Below are 22,823 nucleotides of genomic sequence, written 5' to 3' on the forward strand. Positions count from 1 at the left end.
GGCCCTTGTGGCCAGGAAGCCAATGGTACCTGGGGTGGGTTAGAAGGGGGTGGTCAGTAGGTCAGAGAGGTTCTCCTGCCCCTCTGCTCTGCCCTGGGGAGACCACACCTGGAATATTGTGTCCAGTTGTGGCCCCTCAGTTCCAGCAGGACAGGGAACTGCTGGAGAGAGTCCAGCGCAGCCACCAAGATGCTGGAGGGAGTGGAGCATCTCCCGTGTGAGGAAAGGCTGAGGGAGCTGGGGCTCTGGAGCTGGAGAAGAGGAGACTGAGGGGTGACTCATTAATATTTATAAATATATAAAGGGTGAGTGCCACGAGGATGGAGCCAGGCTCTTCTCGGTGACAACCAATGGTAGGACAAGGGGTAATGGGTTCAAACTGGAACACAAGAGGTTCCACTTAAATTTGAGAAGAAACTTGTTCCTGGTGAGGGTGGCAGAGCCTGGCCCAGGCTGCCCAGGGAGGTTGTGGAGTCTCCTTCTCTGCAGACATTCCAACCCGCCTGGACACCTTCCTGTGTAACCTCATCTGGGTGTTCCTGCTCCATGGGGGGATTGCACTGGATGAGCTTTTGAGGTCCCTTCCAATCCCAAACATACTGTGATACTGTGATACTATTAATAGGTCAGACTTACTGCAGTCCCTGATGGCTCTGACAAAGGGAGTGACGGCTGAAACCTTGACACAGGTTTTACAACCTGTGCCACAGTCTCTGTGGGGCAACTTTCTGTGCTGTCCTCTTCACCAGTACCTGCACCCAGTTTACTAAGCACTGGTTCAATATTTTCCCACAGCACAAAAGGGAGTAGAGAAGGATTTAGATTTTCATCCTTTGTAATAAAAAATGAATCAAAATTTGAAAGCGTGCCGAGCGCAAGAAAAAAGACAACAGTGACTTTTTTCCTGCATCTACATTTAAATCAACACTTGCTGTCTTGGGTCTGCACATTCTTCTCCAGGGAGGATGTAAACTAAACAGAGCTGCAGTTAATCCAGGATCCCTAAAGAGAATTAATTAAGCAGGCTTTCCCACCCTTTTCTTTTGGTATTACAGGGCACTTACTACTCCTAGCTGCATATTTTACTGAAATCTATTGTAGGTGAATACAGAAGTAATTTCTTGATTAGCTCTCACCTTGTCAAGGCAAGATACTAGAGAGAGTTCATCTAATCTTGTCTGAAAGCAGCTTGGATTTGTCATAAAAACATTTTCTTTTTTTTTTTTTATGTTTAAAGCAAAAAATATGAGATGATTTTCTAAAGGTGCACATTGCATGTCTGTGGCGTTGGGATACGCGCAGAGGCTTTTATAAAGGTATTTTGGTTTACTGCTATGGTGAAAATAAAACAACACCTATCATGAGACTGTACCTGGACTATTTATTTGAGTGGGCGGAACACTCAGCTGGCAGAAGCCACACTGATGTGGATCTAGCTGATACCCTCTTACATTTCCTACAATCCAATCGCTACTTCTTTTGATGGTAACATGGAAAAGAAGGCAGTATTACATTTTTCTCCCCGCATTTCACATTTATCTGAGAACTGTGCTTTTCACCAAGATGAATGCTCATCCAAAAAAAGCTTATGGACTTACGGAGGGCCAGTCATAATCCTAATGGGAAGTTTCATTTACGAAACAAAATTATTCACTGAGAAAAGAGCACCCCACATGTAAGACATTCACGGGTGCCTATCCCTCTATCAATGACTTGTGTCTCCCCAGCTGTGGTAGCCATAAGAATGTTGCCAGGTATTGTAAAATTAAATCCTAAATTGTTGCTAAATTACTCACTGATTATTTAGACTAGGGCAGCACTGCAAATCCTCGCTGTGCAAGGCACTGTACACCCACATGTGACAGTCCTTGCCCCAAAGAGCTTAGCTGTCGATCACGAGAAACAGAACCTTTGGAGTAATTTAACATGCACACAAAAGTCTCTGCATGAAGTACAGCAGGTAGAATAGAATAAAAGAAATGCAAGACCTTTTAGTACTGCTCCATAGAAACTTCCTCCAATGCTGCATTGTGTTATAAAGACACATTCTCTGAAATTGAATCTGGAGCCACAGTGCTCTTCTCTGCACAAACCAAAAGTTCATTTTAGATTACAGAACATCAATATTTTTAGCAAAAATGAAATCTTAAATCCAGACAAATTATTCTGATGTGGAGAAAAGGAGATAAAAATAGAACTTGTGTGGGTTTGAATTTTAATTCACATGCAAGAGGCCATAATGTAACCCCTCAGTCAAGATTCGAAGATGAACTGCTAATTAACACAGATGTTGCCTTCCCTTTTACTATTGTGACTTTCTCCAGATTAACTTTTCCTTAAAGTAAAAAAGGAACAAAATATTTCTCTTTTCTTTTTTTTTTTTTTAAAAAAAAAAAACCAACTCAAAACCAACCATATAGTTTAATGAAAGATACACACATTTATAGGTAACATGCTATGGTTTAATTTCAATATTAGGGTCTTGTTTACTCTCTATATTCTATGCAAACGTCTCTAGTCTTTCACTGGTTTCTTAACTAACTCACATCTGTTCAGCTATCTAGATAGAAGCAAGTTCTCCCAGCCTCTGAGCTACTGAATCTTCCCCATCTTCTCCACTGCTCAGTTCGCACAGTAGCTGGCTTTCTGATGGACACCCCTTGCTGATGTACATCGGACAGAGTCGTCTGAGGTCTAATTAAAGCCCCCACTTGAAGCAGAGGGTCCCAAATCCTCAGGACATGCAAGACTACCTTTTGTCTTTCCCCTTCTGTCCACCAAGAGCCACTACCATTTGTGCAGCAGGGTCTTTGGAAGGCCAGGTGCCTAAAGCCACTGACACAAGTATTCGCAGTGAAGGCACCACCTTGATTGCAGACAGACATATTCAGCAGAACAGGCAAAGAACGGTGCGTTTTCTTCTCTCAGATGGCAGCGTTTAGAAAAAAGCATGATACAGCAAACTATTTAGAAAAGCAGAAGACGTCCCGGAGAAGCTCATTGGAAGAGGAACTGTGGCTCAGAGTAGATTCCCTTCTATCCCACTGCACAGTTCGTTCAGCAACAGACAATTTCAGGCTGTTTCCTTCCCATATTCATTGAATAGACTGCAAAAGGTTCATACAAATGGAAGCGAGGAGGAAAAATCTCCGTGCTTATTAAAATGACAGTGAAATGCTCTAAAAGAGAATTTTTATGGCTTCCCTGCTCTCAGTGGAAGTAACAAATCAGTTTATTTTCTAAGTCTTCCACAATCCAGCTTTTTGAGAATGGTCAACACGAGAACTATCAGACTGATCATCTCACCAGCTCACTGTCAGCATGATGCCTAGTTACCAAGTATGGTGAAGAATTTATTTAGCTTCAGGGATTCGATATTTCCAGTGAACCAAAGTCACTAGAGCACATTCATGAAGCGGGACAGTGGTCCTTTGCTTTATAAATAAACGCTCTGGTTTCTCCTCCACATAACTCATTGCTCTCAGTGTCATCATCTTTTCAGTGGTTCCCAGCGTCAGCTGTAACGTGGGGGCCCAGCTGTGCTGCCAGGGAAGCTCCGCAGGCACCTGCCAGCACACACCAGAGGGGCTGCTGCTGCTCCTCAGCCATCAAAGCTCAGGACGTCACCTTTAACCGGGTTCTTGTCTATAAGCTTTGCACATCAAACATTAAAACAAACTAGTTCATTACAACTAGAAACTGCAGCCCGCTTGTTACAGTATAGATGACCCAAGACTACATATTTTTGGCACCAAATTATAAAATCTAAAGCTGCAAAAAAATCTGTTGTACAGTAATGTCACAGAGAACCTCGGCTCACACCAGTAACTACATTGCTGGAAGGAATACCAGATTAAAAATTAAGAGTTCAATCACACACAGTAGTGGAGATAGCATCACAATTAGCTTTACAAAACAACATCATTCTTTATGAGGCTTTTTCTTTTTCTCTTCATGCTATTTGCCTGATAAGCCTTTGCCAGAAAAGACATTAAACTAATTAAAATTACTTATAGAAAATGTGGGACAACTGAAATGATTTATTGATTTTTCTTCTCAAAATAAACCTTATTTTGAATTCCAAATATACAATAATAAAAATAAAGCAGAAGCCTCAGATAGTATGTTTACTCCCAACATATATGAATGTTAATAAATTTACGGAGACAATCCATTAAAACTTTAAGGTCACAATAGCTGTTTGGAAAAATCAGTGCAGAATACATTTAATGCAATTAAATTTCTTTTCTGCTGTAAGGTACAAAGCCAAGAGCTGAGGTGTTTTTAGGAAAACCTACAACTAACAGGAACTTCCAACAATAGTTTAAAAGAAAAAGTGTCCAGGCCAACAAGTAAAAGTGCAAACATTTGTTATGCAATATTAATGTGCTGCTGATATAATCCATGCAATCTGAAGAGATGAGAGAATATGAAGCTGTGTTAAATATCAGTCTGTGGTAACTATCGCTTCTTATCTAGGCATGGAAATGACAAAGGAATCTTTTTGCTTCAGTTCTTTGGGAACTCATTTTAAGCGTCTCTACAAGACCTTCGTCTTCCACCCTGCAACGTCATGAATGGTCCTTAGATCATATTGAGAATTTGCTCGTCCTGTGAACATCCCCAGTGTTCAAATGTATTTCTACGAAGGATGCTCATGGACTGACAGTCTGAGCAGAACACAGCATTTGAACCTTCACGGGGAGCTTCCTCACAACTCTCTATCTTAAATTCCTTTGAAGTTTCAAAAAAAATACCTAGACTTACTGAAAAATGAATAGCTGATCCAGTTTGATGTTGTCCCTGTCTTTTTTATATACCCCATCTCCAGAGCTCCAACTCAGGCACTTAGATATAAACGTTCTGTAGTACATACAATGAATATATACAAGTAAATAGATGCAACAGCCACGTTCACAAACCAGCAGTTTTACCCCTTGATCTCTGTGGTGCCTTTTGCCACTCCACTAGCCATTTTGTCCTCAGATTTGACAAGAGAAGGCATAGCACTTAGGCAAAATACATTTCTTCTCTTTTTTTCTGCTCTGCAAGTCAGCATTATCTGATTAGGTCTACTTCCTACGGCTTGTTCAGTCTTGCTTATCAGACACACTGGAAAATATTTCCAATAATAAGCCACCAGAAATCTGCCTTCATATCTGGTGTCAGGCTACATATAACAGAAATCTTTTCATATTAGTTTTAAAGTATTGCTTCATTCAACAAGCCGACGGCTGGCTGACACACAATCTAACCTAAAGGCTATGGATCAGCAGGTAAATGCAGAAATTCTATTAGTTTTCAGACCTGAGGTTTACGCCTTTCATTTCAAATGAAATCAAAATCCTACACATGAATAGGTAAAGCACAGAGTAAAGATCCTTTCTTAAAACCATCCATTACCTGTTACATGAGTACAAGGAAGAAAGCAGTTCCTGCATCTTGTATATACTGAATTTCTTGTGCTCAACGACTCTGGCAAGGATGGTAAATAGCAGACATAAAAGAGATCCATTTTGAGGAAAAATTAAAACCATGACGAACATTATATTAGGCAATGTGAAATCCTGCAAAGGTACGAAGACAGGCATATTCAGATATGCTTGGTATTAACAAAACCTCTCCAAGCTTGTACAAATTGGACTTTCTTACTTCAATCTGAATTTAAATGTCGTAGGCAAACTGTCTATGCTTTAGAGGTTTTAGAAATGAGCATCCTCATTTAGCACCAGAGGAACGAAATAATGCAAAAGTGCATATTCCAATGTACCCAGAAAGTTTAGGAAAATATTTCTTTTTCCAAAAGCGGAAGGAAGGGCTGACACACCAGAAGGCTGTGCGGCCATTCAGCGAGACCTGGACAGGCTGGAGGACTGGGCCGAGAAGAACCTGATGAAGTTCAGCAAGGACAAGTGTAGGGTCCTGCACCTGGGGAGGAATAACGCCAGGCACCAGGACAGGGTAGGGGCAGACCTGCTGGAAAGCAGCACTGCGGAGAAGAACTGGGGAGTTCTGGTTGACAACAGGTTGGCCATGAGTCAACAATGTGCACTCGTGGCCAAGAAGGCCAATGGTATCCTGGGGTGCATTAAGAAGAGTGTGACCAGCCGGTTGAGGGAGGTGATCCTCCCCCTCTACTCTGCCCTGGTGAGGCCTCATCTGGAGTACTGCATCCAGTTCTGGGCTCCCCAGTTTAAGAAGGACAAGGAATTACTGGAGGTAGTCTGGCGGTGGGCTACGAAGATGATTAGGGGCCTAAAGCACCTTTCTTATGAGGAGAAACTGAGAGAGTGGGTCTGTTCAGCCTGGAGAAGGCTGAGATGGGATCTCATCAGTGTTCATAAATATATCAAGGGTGGGCGTCAAGAGGAGGGAACAAACTCTTTTCAGTTGTGCTCAACGATAGGATGAGGGGCAATGGGCACAGACTGAAGCACAGGAGGTTCCATCTGAATATGAGGAGAAACTTCTTTACCTTGAGGGTGACAGAGCCCTGGAACAGGCTGCCCAGAGAGGTTGTGGAGTCTCCTTCTCTGGAGACGCTCAAAACCCACCTGCCCACATTCCTATGCAATCTGCTCTAGGTGAACCTCCTGCTGGGTTGGACTAGAGGACCTCAAGAGGTCCCTTCCAACTCCAACCATTCTGTGATTTCATGAAGAAAAGCATGACTTTCTCTTCTTTGAAAAATTAGCTGTAATATTTGTCTTTGGAGTATGGCATTAAACAGTAAAGAAGCTACTTGGCTTGTTGGGGTCCCTCTTTCTTATTATACAAGCCTACTCATATCTTTCATTTGTCTTTGTGTTTATTTGTATTTAATCTGTATTTTCCTCTGGCAATAGGTTTGATAGCCACTTGTTTCATTTCGTGTTGAAGCTATCTTACAGCTTGATGATTACAAGTGAGCTGGTATTCTTTATCATAGCTCTTAGCTATTATAATATTCAGTCCTCATGTATGGATTTCCCCTACATTTTCTCCAAGAGAGGTAGAATTGTAGCTGTTACACAAAACTGAGAAGAAACAGAAGTCTACACAGTGTGAGATTTCACCTTATGTGTTCAGTCAGATCAAGAAATGTTACGTCAACTGGCTTACAGTAAAAGCAAACAGAAAACTCCAGATGCAATGTCAGGGTACAGCTCTCAGTTAAGTCCAATAAGCCAATTAAATCACAGTTTATGAAGGAATAAAAACCAGCCATGATCGTTCTGTTTTATCTCACAGAAGATGAAAGTAGAAATGCTGGTGTATCTTGCCCTTCTGACAAGTATATGCCAGCACTTCTCCCGATTCTGCATAAGAACTTTTGACACGGAAACAGTGCTCTGTACTCTCCAGTCAAAGGCTGACCTAAATGGTGCATGAAAATCCACTTTCTGTTGCGGTATACTAAAATCAGGGATGCAGAAAGCTAATATGAAATATACCACCCGAGCTGGCTCCACTGCTCATGTGGTACCTGTCATCCCAAAAGGTTCATGGCAGACTGCATACACACTGACAAATGCTGCACTTGCAAGGGAATGTGGAAGGTGTTTAACAGCATGGCAACGACAAAGGACAATTTAGGATGACGGTCCGTGTATCAAGTAAACTCCCCAACAGCATGGGAGATGCTTGTGCAATGCTGTCACGAGAGGAATACTGATATGGAGTAGTTTCCTAATGCGTCCTTGAATTACCTTGGAAATTGCTCATCGAAGTATTGACTGGATCTGACTATGTTGAACTTGTTGGATCTGATGAGATTGGGCTGTATGGCTGCAGTTTGTGATAAGAAGCCAGTGTTAAAAATAAACTTCAGATCTCAGAAAAGCCAAGCAAGAAAACCCACAACCCTAAACTATTCATATTCAATATAAACAGGTAATTTATTCTTGAACTGCTCATATAATAGTCTATATCCATCTATCATTATGAAAAATACATGGATACACAGCTTATTACCATATGAAACAACGCAGAGATCTTATGTCTCATAGATTTACAAGCATTGCTCAGGGCTTTGCTGTTTTAGAGTAATGTCATTATCTTTATGCTGCGTAGTATTGTCCTCCATTGTGCAGTATTCATTATTATGCGCTTTTTTATTCACTATCTCTGCAGATATGCACAGATCAAGCTAACCCATTTTCTGATACCACAGACATACATTGCACTTAGGTCTACCACAGGTATTCCTCATGCTTACATAACAAAGCTCTTCACTCTTTGTAAATGTTGAATGATTTCAATGGTGATATTATGACTTTGTTTTCCCTCCATTCATTCCTAGGAGGATTTAAGAAATAAAAATTTACTGGTAGGGGGAAGGAATATAAATTAGACTACTTTATGAAGGCCATTCCTTAAAATGACTCAGACAATAAATTTCAGCAATTGTTCAAGAGCAAAAGCCTTTGTAGGTACCCGAGAACAACACCACAGGTGGAGGAAGAAGAGAGAACATCTTCAGCTGAGATCATTCATGTTTACCATCTACTTGTACAAGCCTAACCAGAGAGCTGCTCCTCAATTAGTGAACTGTCACTTCTCCTCTGGGCCTTGAATGATACTTCACTCTTGTTTTACCTTTGTATTTCTATTTGGTTTCTTTAAGTGCTTGCAAAGGATTAGTTAGAAAGGATGCTTGTTTTCACACACTGTGGAATGAGTTGCCTGTTTCTAACTTGCAAACTCCAATGCAGACTAGAGAGCCTCCATAACATATAAACAGAGTTTATAGAGGCTATAAGAAGCAGCTGGAGTGGAAGTGTTTTGCACAGAGCAGTGTTTGAAAAGATGCTAGATATTACCTCACTCAGTCCTCAAATACCACGGTAAATGAACACATAAAACAAAACTAATTTCTCCCATGAAGATTTCTGAGTTTCTCTTTAAGGAAAGAGTCTGGGATGAAGGCATAGGAAATACAAAATTATCTCCTCTTGGTAACTTATTTCACTAGTGCATGAACTGCATGAAATACAATTCTGTATTGCATGAATGTGTGAAAATTAACCATGGGAAAAATGCATTTTACACTGCGGTCCAGAACTGAAATATACATTGGTGACATGCTCCTTTCTAAGCAGTTTAATACTGCAAGTAAATGAGACCTCACAGTGTTATGCAAGGTATGCAAGGGCAGATATTACCAACAAGCAGAAAAGTTAAGACTTGGGTGGACAAAGCCAGACCTACACAGCTCAGTTAAATCTATTCTGAGCTCAAGTACCACCCGCAGTCGTGCTCAGCAGCCTGTCAGACACGGCACAATCGAGCTGTGTGGTTGATGATGTTACTGATCCAACTGTTTCTCACCACCAAACAACTGGAGGTTACGGATCCCACAGTTCTGGTAGCACAGGATGCAGGTTCGTGTAAAATAACCAGAGTAGACCGACTCGCACCCATGGGAAGCACAACAGCAGGTAGCTGACCATGCTGGGCGGTTAGGAAGTGGCTCTGTCTCACACCAGTCCAGCCAGGAACATGTGTCTTGACCCTCTGGAAATGTGCTTCATGAGTTTTGATGGAGCAGCTTCCTAAGAATTTTCTACTGATAGGAAACTGGGAAAAAAAATGCATCTAAGGAGAACAAAATATCTGATATTTTGATTATGGGCAAGTAAATACCTTCAAAAAGACTTTGTACCTGCAAAGACCATTATTGGAACAACATCTTTTTCAAGCCTGGCTTGAAGTATGCCTAGTATCCACATATAAAGATCATCATTGTAATGGTAATTGCTTTGCCACTCCAGGAGTCCACTCCAGGAGCCTGAATAGCAGACACAGCTATGATTAAATCTAATTCAATTCACCTCTTTGTATCTTTTGTCTGGCACCACGTTGTTATTTACCTGAACAGTGGTTATAAACCCTCACAATTCAAATATTATACAACAAAACCAGAATATTGCCAACTTGAGACAAGACCACTAGTAAAGCACTCCTCCTTAAGCAAATAATGCTGAGAGATTTTCAGTACTTTGCCTTAGGCGCTTAACTTTGTTCAAAAATAATCATGAGGGTAGGCAGAAAACACATTTGACAGAGAAGTTAGGTGGAGGCTTATATTACTATGGATTTTCGTTCAGTAGAAGCAGGTAGAAGATGAGTTTAATGCACTTTCTAGAAAACGATCTTTTGCTTTACTCCTATTTGCTAAAACAAAAAGTTTCAATTTGAACGATATTTTTTCCACAATGCCATAAAAAGTGAAGGTGTAAAATTATTTATGTTCTTTGTGATGTCTTTTGGTTTTGGGTTTGACATCACACTGTACTGTGCTCATATCTAAATGGCTTCATGGATTGATGGCCTCAGCTGCCCAAGTGCTCAAAATCAGCATTTGCACAAAGTTGTACTGAATTATTAAGTTGCCTTCACAGTTTGGAGTGCTCCAAAATAAATATCAATCTTTTGGTTTCTGTTCAAAGTACTTCCTGAAAGCAAAATGAATTAATCTATTAGCACACCTGTAAATTAAGTAGGTATTCTGCCTTGTTAACTGAAGCAGACAGAAGCTGGCTGAGATGTCCAAACAGCTTGCTCTTGCTCCCATTGAAACCACCAGCAGTGCTCTCATTGTCTTCAGAGTCACAGGGCAGAGCCCACAGTAAGCAGCAAATAAAAAACCCATAAATCTAATTCTCAATCAATTGCATTAATAACACATAGTAGACTACAGGGCGACAGGAAGGCAATGTGCTTGGCAAAAACAAGTTGCACGAAGCAACAGTTAATACGGCACATCCCACAAGGGTATGTAGGCATTTGCAACATGAGTACCTGTATATTATTTGTCCCAGCAGTTCCTGAATATCTCCCTTACCAGCGGGCAATGTGCCAGTAACCATGCAATTGCGACGGAAAAGCAACTGGAGCCCCATTTAAAAAGTGAAAATCCCTGTTTGCTTCTGCCCCTGAATCTCAAGCGGACCCGATAAACCTGATGATGCCTGATTAGGAAAAACATATTCCACAGTTTATCATAAATAAGTGGGATGTATGTTTAGGTTCTGCCTGCAAAGAAAACCCTTCATCCTGGCTTGAATGTGTAGGGAACTTTTCAAAGTACAGAATTTCAAACAAGATTAAGCCCCAGTAAATCCTCTTTCATTGTGCCTTGCTGTGCAGACTGTCCTTTCACTAAACACAGGTTTGAAATATGGGGTAGCTTATTTCCCAGAGTGCCATCCTTCTTTGGCTCAAATTCCCACAGAGATTTGTTTTCTCAGCCAACCCTGCACATTCCTCCCACTAACGAGTACAACTGTGCTACAAAACAGACATCAAAACGACTGCCATGCCACGGAATCCAGGCTCCTACAAAGACAAAATAGAAAAGAGACAGACATTGTTCAACCTGATCTCCCAAAATGATGCAGAATCCCTTCAAATAAATTGACCTGATGTTCCTGGTGGTTTTGTATTTCTTGTTCTCCGCCTTTTCCAAAATGTCCTTTTCAATAAAGTTTGAATAAATCTTCAGAAATGTAAATGAAGTGCTCTGGAAAGGGCAAGTAATCAGCTTTGAAGCCCAAGGAAAAGAAATAGTTTTCATTGCAGAATTTATACATCATCTATTCAGAAGCAGTATCTTCATTTTAACCTATATGGTGTCTATGAATGAGCCTGAGCCTCACCTGAAATAAATGAAGTCTTGCTGAAAGAAAAAATGAAGTGATAGTCTTTCTCCAAGTTCTAACAGAAGACAGGAATTATTTAGAAAAAAAAAAAAAAACAACCAACCAACCAGTGCAAGTATTGTAAATACTGCAAATATTTCTTTCATATGAAGCAGAAATTATTTTATAGCTTTCCTGAGAGGAACTGTGAAACCCATTTCCTTTTCCTGCAAGGATAAGTAAAAATCTTCTGAAACTCTATTACTATTATACTCTAAAATATGTATAAGGCACAGACATAAACTCTCCTAAGAAAACAGCAAGAAAACAATCTAGTTAAAGGTTTCTAATCTACCTGCACAACATTACCCTTCTGGTTTCTTCCGGAATAAAAATGAGTGATTAGAGGGATGAAAACCAGCAATTAATTCATTAATTTGTAAGGGCAGAGGAATAAAATCCTTAAAATCCCGGATGTTTCCCCAAGAGTTTTGCTGAGTGATTTTGTACCTTCTGAAGGCATGTGCAAAGAGAAGGTCAGCTGAACTAATCCATGCTTACACCTTGGCACCTCCATTGAAACATGACGTCTCTGTACTGTAGAGTTATTACTTGCTGCCAACGACACTAAGTCTCAGAAAAAGGCCAGACTTGATCCCGAATGGAGGTGTGACTGACATGTCTTTCATAAGCCCAAGAAACCTATAGACTGGGTGTCTCAGGAGACTAATAGTTCAGCTTCTTTTGCAGTATTTTCCTCTTCTGTCTGGCTTTCACAGCACACGTTTTCCCGATACAGTAACTACAGAGCGGAAAAGGAAGCACCAAAACTCGAAGGCAAGTCAAATGTACTTGCTCATGCACATTTACCCAATAAACAGGGCTTAAGCATTCACTACCAGTTGTGAATTCCTCTCCTCTAAGTGTGAAACCGCAGCTTCCTTGGTTGGTCTCACAAGTTTTTTCCACACAAAGCAGGGAATCCTAAAATCTCACAGTGAATGCCTGGCAGCAAACAAACAAATGAAACAACACATCACAGAATAAAAGCAGCCATAAAAAACCCTCATGTATAAAAATTAGTTGTCAGATAGCTGACAACTCCATTCTGTCTTCCTGTAGCTCGTAATACCCAGGAAACAACCTCTTCCCATTTATCACTATTTACCAATACCAGTCTCCCAGGTCTCAGAGCTTGGACCAGCTACAATTGCCACCCACTCCATATTCACAGAATCCATCTCCTTCTCATGCCATCTGTTCTTTGTCCTGGACTAATCATGATATATAGGGCAATATGATGACTACCTGCTCTCAACGCTGCTCCTAGTATCTTACTGTAGGTTTCAGCAGAATCGCAACTGTGAGGCTACGAGTATCGTCTCTTAACTCCTGGTGTAAAACCACTGCAGCAGAGAGACAAGTTTTAGGATGAGTACTACTCCTGATGCTGTTATCACCCCTTGTTCTGTGTTGGAAGAGAGATTCTCTCTGATTTTTTACCACTACTATACTTCAAAGCTACACTTGGCGCAAACAAATCTAGCTGATAATGGCCTCTCTTGGTTAACACAGGATCACGTCTGGAAATTTGACTACGAAAGGACTCTAAGATTTACTTCTGAAAATTAGGCTTTGATTGGTCTATGTGGGAGTAAGGCTGGTTACCAGTGATAACACATGCATTTAGACTCTTAAAGAAACCTGACAGGTGCCAGACATAAGAAATTCTCATTTTCCTCTGCGAGTCTGGCTTCATTACACACAGGTTCAGATCCCATTTTTGTTAGCCAAAGTCCTGTTTAAAAAATCATTTAACAGATTTTAAGAAGCCTGTAGTCATTTATTCAGAATTCTTCTTTTTTTATTTCAGTCGGATATTAATAGAACAGCAAAGAAAAATGTTCCCATGGTTTAAAGAACACATTTTTCTCTATATCTGCCTCTGCTTACACATGAGGGGGAAAAGGCTCTTATAATCTACAGTGCAAGCAGGAAAGGTGACAAGGGAAAACTTATCTTTTAAAATGCTTTCCTGTTTTACTTCAGGTGAAGCAGGTAGTTAACATGCTGGAGGCTGTTTTCTGTGTAACCTGGAATGCTAAAGAGAAGCGGCATTCTAAATATCATATATAGAGCCTGCATCATAACATCTGTGACAACTTGAGATGCACAGACAAGAATTAAAGTTTAACTAGTTTTGAAGTGAAAAGTTAAATACCAGAGAGAGTGTTTCTTACTATCTGACCAATATTAAGAACACTAAATAATTTAAAAACGACAGTGAGGGTAATACATGCCGCAAACCACACAAGATTTTACCCTTGCAAACAAAGTTCAGGAGCTTTTTTTGCTCACAGGAAAAGCATCTTAGTTTGAATTAGTATGATAAGTAAATATTCCCACTTCTCTGCTGGTTTGGAAGTGAGGTTAATAGAGGTGAAACATTCAAGCAACATCTCTAACATACACATTTTTCTGTGCAAGAAATCATTATTCCCACTTCATGATTTTATCAGCCTGGATGGAAGATCTGCAAAATGGAGAAAGGTTTACAAAATGCAAAAATGACTTTGAGACCAAATAGAATTATATATTTATGTTTCTGGTCAGAAAGTAAGCTAGGGTAGGTATTTCATTGAATAAACAAAGACCAAAGCATCACCTCTCTCTTTGCTGTGGTCAAAGTCAGGATTTGCAGATCTCATCCACTAAGGCTGGCATCTTCAGACCCATCTGGCCTGGTACGATTCAATCCAAGCACTAGAAACATTTTAGTGGATTCTATTTCTTTTCTGCTTGAATTAACTGTTTGAAAGATTCATTACTTGCATAGTTCAAGGCTCTGAACAAATCTGAGTTAACTTCAGTGGCTCATTTTCATAGGACAGAGTTAGTTTGTACACAAGTGTAATCTGAATTTTATCAGGAACTGAGGCTGTTTCGATAAGCATGGTACAAAAAACCCTAAGGCACTTGAGTACGTTAGAACTGATTTCCTTAATTCATATTAAAACCAAATGTATAGAGTATTGTAGTTTAAAAAAATCGTTGATGTTAATAGGACAAGTGATAAAATGTGGGTCTAATCAAAATGACTCAGTATTGCACATTAAACCCCACAGTACCCAATTACTCATTGCTGTTTCTGGTGAGGAATGTGATATTCAAGGGTATAACCTGACCTGCAGTCATAAATAACACATATATTAAAAAGAGCAGGTTGATGTCAGGGCTACGAAATACTGTTCTTTTACTGCATGATCTTAGCTTTGAATCCATTGGTAGTAGTATTAGAACAGTAGTTACATGATACAATTTTATTTTAAAGCAATCAGGTCCACAGATTCAGTAAAATCCTGACATGGTTGCACTTGACAGAAGGCAACATTAGTAAGCTTGGCCTTGGTATTAGGAAGATCTCCCTTTAAAAAAAGCACTCATGTGTTTTGTTTTGAATTTGTCATTTTGATTTGTCTGAGAATCTCTTCTTGATTTACCTTGAGAAACCTTACGAGGCATAAAGAGAGACCTTTTTGGGATGTCTTGTCACATGAAAAGGCTTTATCCTACTGTCCACCCAGTTTGCTAAGTAAGCGACCTGTCATGCTTGTATTAATTCGCTCAGGTCAAAGCTGAAATTCATTTTGAAGCTCATATTTCATAATTTTTCTTCTTGAATCCATTGAGCTTGCTGTGTACAAGCACAAAACTGTCATAGAAAGGGAAAACAACAACAATGAAAGAAAAAACCAAACAAAACAAATAAAAAAACCCCCAACCAAACAACCAAAAAACAACAACAACAAAACCCCTGTCATGTGCTTTGGGTTGTTTTTCCCCCCTCTTCCAGTTCAAACAAGTGTCTGTTTTGTGCTGCTGAGATTGGTACAACACCTCATCCATTTCAAAAGAGAGACTGCTTTATGAACTCATGGAAAACGGTTATTTTATACAGCAACTTGCAGATATGATCCTCTGACAAGCAGCGCTCATTAAAAGAGCATCAGCTGGCTCAAGCAGTAGTCTTGGTTGCTACTGAAGTAAGTCAGACCCTTGGGGATTTTAACATCATTTGTTCAACAAACAGTCTCATTCTGTCCAGCTGTAAAGGAAAAAAAAAAATCCAATTTAAAAATAAATCTTTCGTAATGTGCTCAAGGAAATGTATGGTATGGGAGGATTGAGAAGTTATCTATTATACAGGCATTCTGTTCACATCCAGGATGATTGTGCCTTGATAAACGAACAGTGACACTATTGGCAAACCCGGGATTTGAAGTAATGGTTCATTAATGCAACTGCACACTAAGTAATGTACCTGGGTGTCAGCATTCTGTCAGGTTTTCTTCCTCATTGTAATGCTCTTTTTCCTCCTGGATATGTTTAAAAAATATCCTGGCACTCCTGTCAATATATTAGTTTGAAAAATGTCACCATGGGCCCGGAACTGTTGTGTGTGTACATAACTGTGCACTGACACAGCCATTGGCTTGATGCATTCTGGTGATGCGAGTTCAGCCTCCTGTAGAGATCCAAATTATGATACGATTGCACTGAGCTTACAGACTTCTCTCATGCTGGGATGGAGATGGTGTGAGGAGCTAAATTCACAAAACAGAGCAACGTGCTCATACGGCATGGTTTGAATAGCTCTTCCAGCTGCACGCCGCGCACATCTTGCTTTTCTTTAGAGGAGTGCAGAGATTAGATATAGCTGAGCTGGGGATGCGAGGTATTCACTTCTTCCTCTTCACTAACATGATCCTTTTCATTTTGATCTGAGCTTCCTTCCTTCCTTCCTTCCTTCCTTCCTTCCTTCCTTCCTTCCTTCCTTCCTTCCTTCCTTCCTTCCTTCCTTCCTTCCTTCCTTCCTTCCTTCCTTCCTTCCTTCCTTCCTTCCTTCCTTCCTTCCTTCCTTCCTTCCTTCCCTCCTTCCCTCCTTCCCTCCTTCCCTCCTTCCCTCCTTCCCTCCTTCCCTCCTTCCCTGTTTTTCTTCTTCTTTTATTTTTTTAATCATATTCAACAGTTCCCAACTCTACCTGCCAGTGGCCAGATGCGTAATAGAATGGTTTGTATAGCCCATGGCTCTGTTCCAGCAGGGTGAGTGCTCAAAGGCCCTGGCAAGAATATTTTAAAGTGTCATTCAGGATTTAGGATCAATTTGAAAAAGACAATTAGAATCAGCACTGGTAAGGCAAGGTTTTAAAGTACACATAGAGCAGAGGAGGATTCAACATCAAGGGGAATGACATCCAAAGGGGACGGACTTAGTAATTCCTTCCATCTGTCACTGATAGATGACAGAAAGTTCATTAAGCCATCTTTGTGCATTCAGAGAAGAAAACTGCATTTTCAGCACAATTATGTAGCACCATGCTTAACTATTATCATATATGTCAGCAACAATTGCTAGTTGTTGGATGGCTTATATACATGTATCACGTGAAGAACTCACAAAAGGTGTGTGTAATTGTTTCAAATATGTTTCATTAGATTTTAATTTGTAGACGGATGTGACTGGTGCAGCATAAAGTGACCTCATGCTTCCTTGCCCCAGGAAATTCTTGGAAATGAGATATTTCAGCTCAGTGGGATTCACATTGCAATGTATTTTAAATTACAAGAACTGAGTCTTTTGCTTGCTGTTGTCCATCTGCGTGATATTCTTTGATTTACTCCTAAACGCAGAATGTATAGATTGCTTCTTATCTGCATAGCGTAGTGGGTCTTACACAGAAAAATTAGGAGGGAAATCTCAAAGGCAATTATGTTGGAATTAAACAGCTGCAAGGAATCATCAAATGCATTGTGGCCAGAGCCAGCGGGAGTGTTTGAAATAGTTGAGTTCATGTGAAAACTCACCTCACGCAGACTTTTTGAAGGAAGACGCAAGTGTCTGCTCAGGGTTTTTTGAAATTTTACAGAATTGCTCCGTTTTGCCCAGTCCTATGAAGACATTACTAACAGTCAGCAGAGCTCTCCTTTGCCAGCGGCTACTGATTGTAATCCCTTTCCCCTGCCCTCGCAGGTAGGGAACGTGAACAAATATCCACTGCAGTTAATGGGATCATCTTAAATCCTTCAGAGGCAACCATCCTACTCCATTAACCCACCAGGGACTGGCGGTGACAGAGACAAGAGTGTGGTTTGATTCCCAACTTATCTCAATTGCCACAATATTTCTTAGGGCGCCCTTTACCAATGCATCTTTGCACACAAATGGGGCCGAATGCGCCGAACCAATGAAGGTTACCTACTGTTCAAACTTTAAAGCACATCAAGGAGCATGCCTAAATAATTCCACCACTGGGCTAAGATCATGCTGTATATTTGACAGTAAGCACAGTCCTTCCAGCCTGCCCAGGGGAACCTCCACTCTTATCATTTTGGCTTTTGATGTGCAGCACCTACGGAACAAAAATACTTAGCAAGTTGCAAACATTAAGGGTGAACTTGAAAAGTTCTTGTTCCAAGCTCAGATATCTGATATTGAATGTGCCTGTTGGCACATTCCAAGCAAGAGCAATTTTAAAAACTAAACCTAACATACTATTATTGATCTGATTTTGTCTGCTGTGCAAGGTGCAGCCGTTCCGCTGAGGTACCTATGCAGTTCACCCGGCTGAAGGCCACTGAACTAGAGAACAAGCTGATCGATTTCCTATTTGTGTCCAACAGTACTTTAGTGGCATTAAATATTATTTAATGGCACTGATTACATTTCAGTAAAATTTCCAAAAAAACCTTAACAAAAAATAGCAACAGCCACCCCTCCCCTTAACCGGTAGCATTGTTCTATGTCTGAAGCAAGCACACTGTCTGGTTGCACTGGAGGGTCACATCTTGATTAAGCAGAGTGTCAAGAGTATTGATAGCATCTTTTCAGTATTCTGGGGAGCAGTCATCAATAAAACCCTAACAGAGTACAATGACTTGTACTCTCCTTTTATTAATCATGAAAATATATTTACAGTTGGGGCAGAAGTGCATTGCACAGAAGCATCAGTCCTCTCTGCTCACATCCACATTGCAATCCTCGTTCATTTTATAGGAATTGAAGTCTAAAATGGAAGTCAGCTCACATGAATCTTCCTGTTGCACACAATTATTGTTACCAGAAATCTTCAAGGAAAATCAAAACAAAGCTCACGGGCAAATCAAAATGACAAGTTCAAAACAAAAACACATTAAAGCTTAAAGAAAAAAAATAGATCTATTTCCTTTACCGACTCAAACTTAATAAAGAAGATTCTGACAAGCACAGTGCCGTTATATATACAGCTGCCTGAGTCCACATTCCTGATTGTTTTATATGAAATGGTGTCAAGAAACTACCCTTTCAATAGTACTAAATGGGAAACACCTCGAGTGTATTTACTTCAAAAATCAAATGCAGGTGAGCAAGACGCTAGTTTAATTTCTTTTTTATGGTAAAATTCCTGGCTCATTGCTGGGCTGCAGCTGCCGGTTTGTTTGCAGATTGACCGGTCCGGAGGATGCAGAATGTGAACAGCATCTCGGATTTTCAGGGGGGAGCAGAGTGGCGAAGTTCTCCCTGCAGGTCAGCAGTGCGCAGTGTGGGGCAAAAAGGCAAGTTTGCCTCTTCACGGACACCATCCAGACAAAATCTTTCCCCTCACTCCATGAAGAAAATCTTTCTGGAAAGAATTCACTGCAACCAGTCACCGCCTGATCTCCGAGTCTCTTGTTTCACCAGTCCCAAGAGGTGCAAATCATCTCCTGGGATACATCAAACCGCTCGTGTCCGTGAGGGTATGCAGCTCCTCAGCACAGACATTCAGTATCTCACGTAGTTTAGCCCTTAACACACAGAGGCGAGAAAAGAAGAAAATAAAACTAAAATAAAATACTTTGCATGGTTCATGTGCATGAAACAAGGAATCCTCCTGACCACATACTGCAGGGGGTGAGCAGCTAGCGGAGATCCTACCTAGAAAAGGAAAAAATGTTCTATTTCCTATGTCAATCCCATGGCAAATATTTGCAAGAACTAAGCAAGCGTACTTAATTGGCTACTCTTTTTGTAAGCAGAAGCCACATAAGATGTTTATCTTCAAATCTGATTTCATACCTTAGCTGTCACTGAGGAAATTAAACATTCCACAAGTCACTCTCTCTGTCAAACACGGAGACAGTTGGCAAATGCAGGCCATAAAGGTAGAGACTAATTACCAGCTGTATGAATTGTTGCTGTTTTCCTCTGTCAATTACGTCACTGTTAATCATGGAGTGAACTCCTCAGAGTTTTGTATCGTTCCTCCCTGCATTTTTCACAAATGGAAAGTAAACAAATGTAACCAGAGGTCATTCTAAGCTCTCTATCCACTGGCAGGAAAAGTTCTAGGAGTCTCTGCATCTCTCTCCATTAAGATGAATTTTAAAATGTTAATTTCACAAAATGCTTTTTAACTAACAGATCGAGACAGGTCATGATTTATCTTATGAATTTGAATAATATTTATGCACACATTTACTTCTGGTAAAAGATTTTCTGCACACTATTTGTGCCCGGTTCTTGCTTTTTGGGGCTCAGAATCATTTACATTGGGCTACATAAGACTCACCATAAAGGGGCCAGAGCAAAGAGTGAAGTACAGGAGAAGAATGGAAGGAATGTATATACAGTAAGTCAGTCTTCTCAGTCATAATAACTGAGTTAATAATTTTTCCCTATGAGGCCACCCTGGTGTTTCCACCAGAAGGTTCAGCTGTATCAGATAAAAGCTGAACTTCAAAGAAGGTAGAAATACGATTTACTGTTAAAAAGACAATATATCTGCCTATGTTGGGCAGCCAGGGGTGCATCAGTATTCCTCCTGCACTTTAGAAAAGACAAGCATCCCAGTTTGCTCCACAGGATTTTTTTAGAAAATGTGATATTGCAGTTGAATTCATTCAATACATCCAGATATCATCAACACAGAATTTCGCACAGGAGACCAGATGAAAAGAATATCATAAAAATGTCATAAGGGTACACAGACAGGTGAGGGAATGAAATCTTCCCAAATACTAATACAGGACACAAGAAGCACAGTTTGAGGCAAGTTTGCCTTGGACTGCAAGAACCGTCTAATCCAATTCCCACATGAGTTAAGGAGTCTCCTTCCACCAAATTTGACACATAGGACTAAACCCACCACAAGCACATACAGAAGGAAACTATTGATACCTGTTAGCATTGCCCATCGGTTTTTTGTCCCTATAGATTGTTATGGTCACACTGTATTTAGCACAATGCCTATCAGTACTCCTCTGCAAGAGCAAGTATTATTCTCACTTGTACCTTATGGGTCCATAAATACCTCTACAGAAGTATTTTCTTCCTTTCATCTGGCACTAAAGAATTGTATGTTGAAAAACTGCTCTGACTCAAATGACAACTTTTGCTGATAGAACTGAAGGCAGACCTCAAAATTTTGATTTGAAATGCAGGAAAACTCTGTGTGCTACACTTCACTTTAAAAATTAAGACTGTGCGTAAGAAAAAACATATGAACAATTGCATCTAATTATATGACCCAAATTATCTTGAAATGGTAGTTGGTTATGGTTTGCACTTGGCACTGCTCAGTGACATAACATGGGTATAAACAGCAGTCTTCACATAGATGTGCCTCAGAACAAGCCATTTGTATGATGTGAATCATTTAAATTGACTAAGATAACAGTGTCTCAGTCTTCTACTGGAAAGACTGGCAATATGTGAGACAAACAAGACATGCTGCTCAGATAAAGACTAAAACCTAGCAATTATTGAGGGGTTGTCATTTGAGTTTGCTAGACACAGAACCAATTAAGAGCATCACCATCTTTCTTTTCTGCATCATAGAAGCCGTACGGTGTAAGATCTCTGTTGTTTCTTGCGTACTGATCCAGGGATACTGTATTTCCAAGCAGTTCTGGGAATAGAGGCCAGCAAATACATTGGCCTTCATCTGGAAAGTCAATGTACTGGAATATGTTGAACATATAAGGCTGTTACAGAGGTTATGCCAGCTCTGCTGGGGGGAGGAGGAGCTTACAGGAAACAGAGGGCTTTCTTTGTAGTAAACATATGGAAGAATACTAAATACTGTAATTCCTGTCTAACATAGAGACTGATAACCTCAATTTATAGATGCATACATTTTAAAGAACATAATTAATTTAATTCTTCACTAGAGTTACTGGTAACTAAACAAATGATGGGTAATAGTGCATTTGGAGTCCAGAGGCTGTATTCCAGGCTGTGAGGGATATCAGGAAATCCATCCGCTCCTGTGAACTGCATATCCCTCCTTTGGCACGGCAGGAACAATGTGTCATTCAGGCTACAACCAAATGAAGATTGGAGTATTCCTGTTATGACCATTACAATAATTAATTGCTTATTAACCTGCAAAGGATTATCTTGAACCAATACGATTCTGCTAGTTGGACTTCAGCCATTTGATTACTTACTACTTGGGTTTACAGGGAATTGGGGACTACTGCTACTCACCCTATCAGTCATTAAAAGGAAATTACTTTTTCCAGTCAAGCTATTACGGTCACAGGATTTTTACATTTTCTATTACTGATAGTATGAATTACTATAGCATTGACATACACAGAATATACCTTTCTTTTGGTCTTATTTTAACAATTGGGCAGCTCTCGGGTTTGCAATAGGGCTGTTAAAATTAGCTGCAATATGACAATAAATGCCATGGAATGGCATGCCAAGACTGAAAGCAAAACATGGTAATATCAGGTAATAAGGCTGAATTACTATACTGGTAAGTTTGTACCATGTGCATTCTGAATGTGATACCTGGCTGGTTACATTCCTGTCAGGCTTATGCATGGCAAATCTTCAGCACATTGTGTAGAGAGGTAAACCGGTAATTTCTAGTTCATTTCTAATTCTGAACTAGATCCATAAAATTACTTGAAAACTGTGTCTGCAATAAGCTGATTGTTTCAGCACCTATTTCTTATAGAGAAAAAAAAAAAGGGTGAAAAAAGAAAGAAAGAAACACCAGAGAACTGACAATTTGATGGGATTGCAAGCTTACTCAGCCATCACTGGGATGCCTGAAAGGCCAGGCACTCACTTTCCTTGGTACAGATTAATTAGCCAGCTGTGACTCCTAGATCTCTATTTTTAAATAATGACTTCCATAAATCTCTGAAGACAAGAATTTACCACTTCTA

General features: G+C 40.2%; 1 protein-coding gene across 4 annotated transcripts in view; it reads right to left on the reverse strand.

Moving 5' to 3' along the window:
• The window catches only part of ST6GALNAC3 (ST6 N-acetylgalactosaminide alpha-2,6-sialyltransferase 3), a 250,560-nt gene that overhangs the window by 13,604 nt on the left and 214,133 nt on the right, over positions 1 to 22,823 (reverse strand). The window contains exon 4 of one of the 4 annotated variants that reach the window (XM_082053321.1): positions 19,351 to 19,445. The exons of the other annotated variants lie outside the window; for them this stretch is intronic. Coding sequence (XP_081909447.1) covers positions 19,358 to 19,445 — 88 coding nt within the window. The 3' untranslated portion in view covers positions 19,351 to 19,357. Of the gene's footprint in view, positions 1 to 19,350; positions 19,446 to 22,823 lie in introns of those variants that run through there. 4 annotated transcript variants of the gene reach the window in all.

This window comes from Streptopelia decaocto (assembly GCF_964273445.1).
Source record: "Streptopelia decaocto genome assembly, chromosome: 5".
Classification (NCBI taxonomy): Eukaryota; Metazoa; Chordata; class Aves; order Columbiformes; family Columbidae; genus Streptopelia; species Streptopelia decaocto.